At 41.7% G+C, this 11111-nt stretch overlaps 1 protein-coding gene across 1 annotated transcript; it reads right to left on the bottom strand.

The window, feature by feature from the left end:
- Positions 1-519: 519 nt before the first annotated feature.
- Positions 520-10773, bottom strand: pecam1a (platelet and endothelial cell adhesion molecule 1a). Its single transcript, XM_073494949.1, has 15 exons — positions 10719-10773; positions 10584-10607; positions 8642-8935; positions 7375-7671; positions 7023-7283; positions 6612-6893; positions 5545-5841; positions 5181-5465; positions 4828-4957; positions 4621-4688; positions 4463-4516; positions 3732-3821; positions 3586-3642; positions 2950-2972; positions 520-1840 (listed from the first exon to the last, which is right to left on the bottom strand). The coding sequence occupies exons 1-15, from the start codon at positions 10771-10773 to the stop codon at positions 1667-1669; spliced, it is 2391 nt and encodes a 796-aa protein (XP_073351050.1). The 3' UTR covers positions 520-1666.
- Between the last annotated feature and the right edge of the window lie 338 nt (positions 10774-11111).

Genomic DNA, 11111 nt, shown 5'->3' with positions numbered 1-11111 from the left:
TTTCAGAAAACACAATGACACCTCAGAAACACTGAGCTTTCTGAAATGTTGTTGTGTGTTGACCCTCAGGGCCACAGTGAAATGTCAGCCTGTTGTCTGATTCCTTTGTCAATGCACACTTCTTTTTTTTCCCCCCACAATATTTTGGGGGCATTTTCCCCATTTATTTTGATGTCAGACAGTGTCGAGGTGACATGAAATGAGACAGAGGAGAGATGACAAAAGTCCTCAGGCGAGATTACATAATCACCCGCGAGGACAGACCCGCATCTTTGAAGTTTTAGTCAAATTGCACAGTCATCACCTTCAGGTGTGAAAGGAGAAACTGTGCAGCCTTTTAGTTTACAACTAATGCTGTAACATGTACAGAGGTTAGTTTAACACTGTTGTTGAACACAGTGTCACATTATGGATGTATATTGTATATGTATAACATCATATGCAATGGATTATGCTTATTCCTTTTAAAGACACCATATTATCAATTACAATGATTTAAAATAATTCTAAAATGAGACATGAAGAAGAATCAGTTTATTGTTTTGCACTGACTGCAATGAAGTGAACGTTTGATGCATCTTACAGTTGTAGTTAAAGAGGCTGGCAAACATAAATTGTGTATTCATGATAATTTAACAGAAGTGCAAAAGCCATTAGTCAGTTAGTCTTTCAAGAAACAACAACAACTTTAATAATCACTTTAAAGCTTGAAGTTATTTTTACAGCAGAAGTATTCTCTGGTTACAACTTCTCAAAGGTGAAACGTTGCTGCTTTAATCTGTTTCATATTATGTAAATTGAATATCTTTGAGTTTGGATAAATCACATTTTTTGGACGAAGTCACCTGAAGCTTTGGGGAAATTGTTACAGGGATTTTTTTCAGAAATTTAATTAGCAAAATGTTTTTTTTTATTACTCCAGAAAGGTATCATTAGCAGTTCATCCAAGGAAAATAACATCTAACAAGTAAACATAACATATAACTCTAACATTGCAGACAATAGTGTTGCATTATGTTCAAAGCTCAAATCTTTCTGGACGTAAAGCTACCAAAGGTATCTGGTGCATGGGGACCTTGAATCAGTTCATGTTATATCATTCAATTAAACGTTAGATAATGGAAAATGAAACTGATATCTCCTGACACACAGCGAGAGCCCTTCTCACAGTGAGAGCGATCACAGCCAGATGGCACTAAGTTTCCATGCAGCGCTGCCTGAGGTCTGTCCTCTGCTGGTTTAAACAGAGAGCTCTGATAGATCAGCAGCAGAGGGGGCTGATGCATGTACTCCCAACCTCGCCACTAAAGAGGCAACATCACAGCTCTGCTCACTTCAAAGACCTCTCTTCCTATTCACATACTGTCACCGCTGCCACAGTGGAAGGATATAGACTTGAATGTCTTTTCCTTTGTGATCACAACACACATCCTCTCTCTGTGAAAACAAACCAGTGAAGGAAAGAGAATTACTTCACTTAAAAGAAACATTTTATTTGCCCTTCACAGACAAAGCAAGTGAATTTACAGTGTGGGACGTTCCTCACAAAGCGTTATAAAAATACAAAAATGACGTAGTTGCTTCGGGGTGTTTAAGGTCTTTCAGCACAAAACACTCCGGCTGCATTAAGGAGCCGGATAAATAAGGGAATAAATACTGTTGTTGGTCAGTTAACAGTCTGGCTTTGGGTCATGTTTTCATTCCCCACAGTCACAGTGTTGTTGTCAACACCGCTGTCAATCTCGTCTATGTGGTCATCCTGGGTGCTGTGGTCACCATGGTTACCATGGTCACTGTGGTGATCCGCATCATGATTCAGCTGTGCATACTCCACTGACCCCTGCCGAGAAGGGACAAGAAAAGAAATATGATGCTTGTGTGAAGAAACAGATCGATCGGCATGACAGATCGACAGCTTCACTGCAAAAACTAAAGATCTAACAGAGTATATTTGACAAATATCTAGTCAAATATATCTCATGACACTGGATACAAGAGACAATCACCTAAAAAAGTAGCATTTCAGTGAGATAAATTATTGCAAGCAAGAAAATTTTTTTGTTCTTTTTATTTACTAACTTTTGAGAGTGGCCTTTTTTCCCAGTACTGTAATTAGCTGTCTGTGATTTCACCGTGATGCTTGAATAAAAATGAACAAAGTAGTGCGAATATGCAGATAAACAAGAAGAGCTACAGTTTCAGAGGTGTAAAAAAATCTGTCACTGATATTTTATGGTGAGAGACAAACAAACAAAAACCTAATTTAAATGTGGGTGACACTTTCTTTTACAAGTCTGTTATTTCATAAAACATTTCTTATAATGTCAATGAAGACGGTTCGTCTAAATGCTGCTGAATTAATTCAGTCGGGACCAAAGAGGAGGACTGACTGAGCAGACATTAACAACCCTAAAGAAACGGCGCTAGCGTGGCTAAAACGAGACAAAGTTAAGAGACTGTTAGCTTAATTAGTTGAGCAGATGTCGATTTTTGGAGAAATTTCCTTGAAACCCTTGAAAGTAAAAACATATTACTATGTATCTACAATAGTTTCCTTAATTAACTCTATGTATATGTTTAACCGTGCCTGTAGACTCAGGCTGTAGACCTTTGTATGTTCAGCTGACCTGCTTTGTATTGCAACAGAATAACAGTAACAATTGAACACAAGTCGAGCCAAATTGCACAATCTTTCAGGGACACTTCCCACATAATTCTTAATAAATTATCATATATTTACAAAACAGTAAAATAAATTATTTTAGAGTATCAGCACTTTGAGTTACCTGTCTACAAACAATAAAAACTGACTCCACAGGGTTCCCGTTTATTGCACTGTGTCTGTCCGTGACAGGTCTCTCTAAACAAAGACACAACAGATTCATGAGAGTGTGTGCCTCTTGGCGGTACGTGCATGCACTGTATGATGACGTGTGTGTTTTTACTTACACCATCAGCCGGCTCTGGAACACCTGCGAAGACAAAGCGAGAGAACAAGCTCAGGAAACACAAGAGGCGTCAAAGGAGGATTAGAGGAGGGCTTGTTTAGTCATCAGCACTCCCATGAACAAGCTCCTACATCCCAGGAAACTGGGAGCTTATCACGTCGCACACACTTGCACTAATATGTACATGTTAATACAGTCTTTATCTGGAAGCAAGGGACATCTAGAAGAAGAAAAACATGCCTGATTTTGTGTTTTCCTTTACTTCTACTGCATCATTGTTGGTGTAAATACGTCTGACATTTAAGCCGTTAGGAGTTATTAGGAGCCAATGACTGAACAATGGACAAGAGTTTCCCTCATGAGTGTCAAACAATGGAGAGTGTTGCTCACTCAGTCTTAACGGATGTGCACACAGTTTGGCTCTGATTGTTAGAACAGGAAGTGCTCTTTGACGAAAGCAGGAAGTGGACACCTGGCGACTGGGCCTTCTGTTTTAATGGGACATTCTTTCACTAACAATGCAGATGTTTACAGTTGGATCCTGTTTCCTGGCGCTTTTCTTTTTTCCGTGGCCTAATTCCTCCCACCACACTAACGTGAGTGGAGATTTGAATGAAGAGCAGGATGCTAGTCGTACCTTGCTTGGAGTTCCGCACTTCACTGTACACCGTGTCTGTGCCCTTTTTCAACGGAGCTGTCAAAACAAATACATCATTATTTTTGGCTGTTTATAAGATCAAAATGTTGACGTTAAAAATATTTAAAAATCAGACGTGGTCTTACCTTTGTTAGGGTCTGCCTGTCTGATCTGCACCTCGGTGTATCGAGGTTCTGCCTTGTCTGGAGAGGTCACACTATTCTGGTCATCAGACTCTGCAGTACAACACAGTAGCAAACATTAAAGGTTAACTAAATGAAATTAATAAAACTAAAACCAACAATGAACTGAGCTTACAAACATGCATCGTCTGCTTGTCTAAGTCTGATACATCTTATTCCACGGTGCCACAGAGCTCCATTGTCGTCCAAAGCCAGCGTTAGCAACGTTAGCTAGTGCACAAACTGGAAGTTTAGTGGCTGAGTGTTATCAATAACAGCTTTACATTACTATGATAATAATTAATTAATCAAAAATGAGCTGTATAACAATCAGAATATTCTTGATCAACTTCTGGCGTAAATCTCGGCCTTCTGCACAGCCAGCGAATCTTTATAAAGTATGGTCTCAGTCAGAGGCACTCATGAAGTAAAGGTTTGTGACTGGGAAATGACTAAGCCTTTTTTTTAAAAATGAACAATGAACTTGACTCCTTTAAGATTTACGTCTTCAGTAGGAACCAATAGGCTCAGGGCTGAGGCTATCAGACAGGATAGGGAAGTCAATAAGTAGGCTATTGAGAGAGAGACTAACAGTGTTGGATTTGCTGACAACAAGAACAATGCAGGATAACACCAGCCTCATTGCTTGATAGAAATTTTAATGAATTTAAAAACTGTACATACACTCTACTCACCAGAGCCTGAAACATGTTCGCTCCAAACACTCTTTCCCATGATGCCTGGAGTGACTACACAGAGAGGACAGAAACAGTCTCAGTTAAATAAAGCATGTGCTGTTCTGAGTACAATTTGCAGCTCAGTATTCGTACTGTATCAGTATTATAAATGTTACCATTGGCAGCCTCGTTGACCACCGCCTGGGTGAGGCTCAGCCTCTCCGCCTTGGTGCTGACCGACTTCCTGAGACGAGGTGGACACAAAACTCAATCAGCTTGTTAAAACAGGAAGCCGCACGGGCGTCTCCGTACCACCTACTCGTATAACTCACATTAGCTTCAAAACACTGACTTATGATAAGAACATGAGAAATGATGCTCACACTGACAGCTCGCCAGTTTTCCTCTTGAATCGAAGGAGACGTCTTCTAAAGGCGAGAACGAGGATCAATGCCAGTATGAGCAGGATGCAGAAGGCTGCGATAAGACCTTTCTTCCAGCCAGCCAGCTTCACTGTAGAATAGATTTAAACATCTATTGGGTATAAACGTCTGGGTATACATTGATAGCAATTTAATGTAATAAGCATGTAAAAATTGAATTAAAGTCAGTGTTGACCGGATGCCAAATATGCGAATTAGTCTATAGACGTAATTTAGACTAATCTCTGATTGGTCCTCACATAGATAGACATCCAAGACCACCATCACTGCTGTTGACTCAAGAGAAAACACACCTCTGATTGTGACAGTGGCACTTTCTTTGGTTTCTTTCGCTGGGTTGGTGCAAACACAGTGGTATTGCCCTTGATGGTTTCCTCTCACATTGCTGATATTGTAGGTTGATTCCAGTTTCTCAAAGGTCTTGAAAGTGAGAAAAGATTCTTCCTTCTCAGTGTGGTACCAGGTGAAGGTGAGGGGAGGAGTGCCACTCCGAACGGAGCAAACCAGAATCACGTCCTGCCCCTCAGACACGTCCCCCATGCTGGGGCGTACGCTCAACACTGGTTTCGACACAGGCTCTGCATAGAAAATACATGTTAGACCAAGTTAACATCAATTTGCTTGAATGCGATGTCATCATTCCTGCATCCAACACACCTATAATCTTGGTTGAACGTAGCAGCTGCACTGTTTCTGTCACAGTTGTCCTCTGTTGACTGTTTTTGGCATGGCAAAGAAAGCTGTCTACGTCTGATCTCTTGTTGATTGCTGAGGTGTTAAAGATGGCCTGCTCCCCCGGATGGCTCACCTCCCTGGTCTCAATCACCCTGTTCGGGCTGTATAGGGTGTAGATGATGGGTAGGGTGCCCCTGTCACTGTGACAGAGCAGCTGGAAAGACTTTCCCAGCACCAGTGTGCCCCCCACCACACTCAGCACGGGTTTAGAAACAGGAACTGGGGATACAACAATTAACCAGTTAGTCAGTGCAACAGAACAAGACAAAGTTAAACTAGACTCCGCAGTCAAGCTAGCACCCCTGTGGGGCTAAATGCTAATACCAGTATGCTAGCATGCTTTCAATGGCAGAGCTAGTAAGCTGCTCATAAGCAGGAACAATGTCTAACATGTTCACTCTTGATTGTGCTATCAAGATTAGTTTAGCATTTTGCTAATATCAGTATGCTAACATGCTCACAATGACAGTACTAACATGTTTAAGTCGGCCCAGCGCGGCAGGAATTTGAATCTCCATAAAACAGGGCTGCCTGTTTGAAGGTGATAAATTTGAAGCAGCGTCTCTTCAGCATTGTTGATTGATACCATTCAATGTTTAGGAACAAAAGGAAGACGACCCAAATTTACGCTAGCAAAGTGCAAATTGGGCACTGGATAGATTTGGCCGTATAATCTGTATCTACAGTATGTAGCTAAGGTGGCCATGGTGGTTGGCTAACATTAGTTGGGTGGCATCGATAACTTTTGCTACTATATCCATGCTACGTAGGCTAAAGCTTGAGGAAATCATCAAAGTGATTACAGTTAATGGATGTTGGAATGGTTAACAAGATATTTCAAAAAGACAATGAAAATGTTAGCCTTGTGGTGCCATAGAAAAAAAAAGTCAGAGGAGCATAGTTCATAAGGATTAATCTTCTGGGAATCATGAATACCAGTACAAAATGAATTACAGATTAATGGTAAATTCATATATTTGATGACTCACCCTTTGCTTTAACAACAACCTTTTGGCTTTCTTTCACAAAATTTTGTGTTGAAGAAGCCGCATACACTTTACAGGTGTAGTTGCCGTTTAGAGAAGGCTTTGCTGTATTGATGAATGTCTCTGAACTGGTGACTTTGGCGTTATCTTTGTGGATGGAGAAGTGCATGGTGTTGCTGTTGATCCTGTCAGGAGCATAAATGGATACAGAGCAGGCCAGTTTGAAGTGGTCTCCCTCAAATATGTCAATGGGGTCCACAGTCAGGTATGGCTTTGAAAACAGCTCTGTTGGAGTGGGATGGAATAAATCAAACATTATAATATGTATATGTTGTTTGTTTGAGAATAGAAAAAGTTTTAAACTTTGATAAGAGGGTACTTAATGTCATATTAGACAAAATATCCAGTTCTTGCCTTTGACTGTGATTATTTTGTAGGTTTCTTTTTGCACATTGCCCCACTCTGCCTTGCACACCAGCTCCCCAGAGTCGCTTTCCTGTGCCGTGAATTGATGATTAAGGGCGACCGGGGCTTGCTTGAGGATCCTCCGGTCTTTCGTCAGGAATACATGAATGTTCTTTGGTGGATTTATCACTTTACAAACCACCTCCAATATGTCACCCTCATAGACAGTTGAGTTAGGCAGCACATTCATGACCGGGACAATGTAGAGTTCTGCAAGACACAACTCCGACAAATCAATCATACATCCCTTCTTTATCAATCTGATCTGTTCTTGGTGACCAACAGCTCTTGATCTAATCACCTCTGACTAGCACTTGAATCTCGCTGCTGCGGTTGGAGCGTCTGGTCTCAGAAACCACATTGATCTCATAGTCGCAGTACAGGAAGCTGTCTTCAACCTTTCTCAAGACCAGCGTGGTCTCGGACCAGTTCCCAGTGGACGCTGGCTGCTTTATCTTCTGAGGCTCTCCGGTTCTAGATTTCTGGTAAAAGGTGAAGCTGAGGTATCCTTTCTCGTCCGGAGCACTACAGATGGCTGTGAACTCCTCATTCTTATACGGTGTGGTCTTATTCAAATAGAGAATGGGAGTCTGCAGGCCTGAGGAGAGGAAAACCCAATAGGACAACCATTAGTCTATATACGGATTCTCTTCGTTCATATACTGTATAAGACAATTACAATTACAAGTGCCATACCCATAGACCTTAATGGCACGTCGGCCATTTTCCTCCAACCTCAAGCTCAGGGTGGGAAACTTGAATGCTGCATGTAATGCTGCTGTGTTGCAGGCTGCAAATCACATAAACTTAGGTAGTCTGACAAATTGTTGTAATATTACGGCATACCGTTTGATTACATTCTGCGTGCTTCACTTCCAGGTTTACAAGACGTGTGTTAATTTTTCTGAATTAATTGACACCTTTCCTAATCGAATCGCATTGAACAGTATTGCATCAAACAGTTACATTAGCTAGAATGAATAGAATTGGATGCTAACGTTAGCTGTTTACCTAGAGCACAGCAGTACAACATTTGAGCTTCCCACCCCTGAGTGTGACGTCAGAAGAAAATGGCTGCCGTGTGATTATGGTCTATGGGTTTCCTGTATCTTCCTGGTAATATTTTTTTTTTACAAAGTTTGCTTTAATTCAAAAGATCTTTTTGTTGATATGCTGAAATGTACATGTCTTACGCGATCTCTTAAGAGATACAAGACTAGCAATAATGTTTCTACAGCATGTTTGCTCCCTATCACGTGTAGTGTCACGAGTGTTTGCTCTGATTTAGGTTTAACTCAAAGAAACTTTTTTGTTTTGTTTTTTAATACTGTAGGAGGCTGAATCAGTCTAAAATCCTCTCTCTTGCTGAGGAAAATGTTCGGCAGTAATGTGAATTATTAATCAAGTGGGAAAGAAATACCACTGATTTTGTCCAACTATTTTATGTTGACTTCCCCCCTCAGCTGTGATAAATGGAGGAATTCAGATATATTATTGCATTTTTCATGTACATTGTACTACCCCTGTGAACCAGCATTTATTGGAAACAAATAAATCTCCAGCTTTACCTGTGACGATGAGTTTTTCGGTGTGGCTGTTTCTGCTCTTTTCCTTGACTGCGACCCGACACTCATAGTTCCCAGAGTCTGCTGCCCTGGCGGGGTTGAGTTCATACACGACTGAGTCTTCTGTGGTGCTCCAGGAGTGGATGATGAGGTCGTCCTTTTTGAGCTGGAAGATGTGTGTCAGGTTGGAGATGTTGTCGTAAATGACTTTGACCTGGCAGTGTATTGTCACTGGCGTCCCGCTCTGAACTGTGCTGCTGGGTAGGATTGCAAGCCGAACGGGGTCTATCAATAATGCTGTAGATCCAAATGACACAAATGAATTAGGGAGAAATTATGTCACTAGGGCTGCATGTCTTGTTTATGTAAAACCAACATGAGGGACTGAGCCAGTGATACAACACAGGAGTCAGGGAGTGTAATTCTCTCTATAATAAGTCTAAAGGAAGGCGCTCCCTGGCCATCCGTTGACTGCAGTGAAAGCAGGAGCAGCTGAAGGAAAGGAAGCTTCAACAAGCAGCGTCTGACCCTCTCTGCCCCTGCTGGGAGAGCTTTGTTGATTTATCCCAGCTTCTGCTCTCCTTCAGCAACAACAGCACAGTGTAACCTGCCGCAAGTACTGATGTTAGTTTGGACTCACTGAGGCAGTGAACGGCTGTGTTAATTCTGCTACTGTAGACCGAGAAAGTTAGTTCAGTTTGACAAAACTCAAGATCCACCTACTAGGTTTTTTCTGGAAAAAAATTGGTTGACTTGAGTTAAAATTGTCAAAGAACACACGTAATACAATTTTAAAGGAATAGTTCATAGTTCAAATAGTTCATATTTTTGGAAATGTGCTTTTCTGCTCTCTAGCAGAGAGGTAGATGAGAAGATTGACACCACTCTCATGTCTATGTGCTACAAATGAAGCTGCAGCTGCTTAGCTTAGCTTAGCTTAGCTTAGCACAAAGACTGGAAATGGGGGGAAATAGCTAGCCTGGTTCTGTTCATAAATAGGGCTGCAACTAATGAGTATTTTTATTGTTGATTAACTTGACGCTTATTTTATCAATTATTCGATAATTTTTTTGCGTCAGACAGAGGAGCACTGGTGGACTCAGGGGGGCCATGTTCAGTCTCGGATGCCCTTCCAGTGGACAATACCTGTTGAAGTGTCCTCTCTTCACTATAAATATATCACAACTTTCTGTTCGCTGGTGCCCCACCGCACACAGCTGGTGCCCTTTTTATTTTTTTCGCCCCTGCCCCTCAAACATCCTGAGTCCCCCACTGTAGAGGAGTAGATAAACAAGAAAGTATTCACGTTTAATTCGCTAAGATCTTTTCTGTTTAATCTGTGAGCTTTTGAGGTGCTGGTGGGTGGATTTTGTCACCTTCAGACCTCGACACAATCTAGCTTTCCCCCCTCTTTCCAGTCTTCATGCTAAGCCAAACTAAGCGGCTGCTGGCTGTAGTCTCATACTGAGCGGACAGACATGCCAGTGACATCAATATCGATTTTATTTAACTCTGAGCAGGTGTTGAATTATTCTTTTTTTAGACACTGCATGCCTCTACCTAGCCAAGAGCTCCAGATAAACCCTGACACAAGACGAAAACAAAAAGAAATTAGCATTTTATTCAAATTCTTGAAAGCTACTTCAGATTTGGGAAGTTCATTCAGACTCACGCTGATTTGAAAGATTACCCAGCCTCACCTGTGTCGGCTAAAAATAGCTTCAGTGAATCTTACTATAAAGACTTGAAAATATCAAGGAGGCCAGGAGTGCATGATACGATGCCCGTTCCCTGCAGAAAATAACTGTGAGGTAAAAATAGCTTTATAGTCTAATTCAACGAGGACTGGCTAACCTGAAACTGTCTCATCGCTGGAGAAACTACAAGCATCTAGACCAATTATTAAACAAGAGTCAAACATACAGTGTGATGTAGTTATACTCACATGACTGTCCTCCGGCACTTTGCCCTGTGTTTGGAGAAAAAAGGAAGACAAAACAGAGGTGAGAATTCGGAGGAGATAAGGTTGAACTGAAGGAACATCCTTTATCTTTGAAGCAGCACAACGGTGGGTCCTTACAGAGGTGGAGGAGGCTGGTGAGAAGCAGCAGCAGGTTGGGGGGTCTGGAGTCCATGCTGAGTGATGGTGCTTCACTGCTGTAAGATTAAAATACAGGGGGATGAGGAGGCCTGAGGAGCAGTCAGACGGACATGGGAGGGACGTAGGAAGGGAGAGGTGGAGTGTATGGAGGAGAAACTCTTGGCGTTGATGGTGAGGCGGGTGTTGTCGTCTTATCATACATGCTCCTTGTGCTGCTTGCCTGACAGGAAATGTCTGTTACTTCCTCTGGAATCAACCATCTACTATGTTTTTATTAGTGAGCGAGAGAGCGAAGAGGCGTTTCAACACTAATGTCTGAGAGACCTAAAGAAACTTCCTGACCTAAGCATGGAGGGTGATTCTTACTTAATT

This window comes from Pagrus major, chromosome 23, assembly GCF_040436345.1.
Source record: "Pagrus major chromosome 23, Pma_NU_1.0".
Classification (NCBI taxonomy): domain Eukaryota; kingdom Metazoa; phylum Chordata; class Actinopteri; order Spariformes; family Sparidae; genus Pagrus; species Pagrus major.
This window is presented reverse-complemented; position numbering and strand designations above follow the sequence as displayed.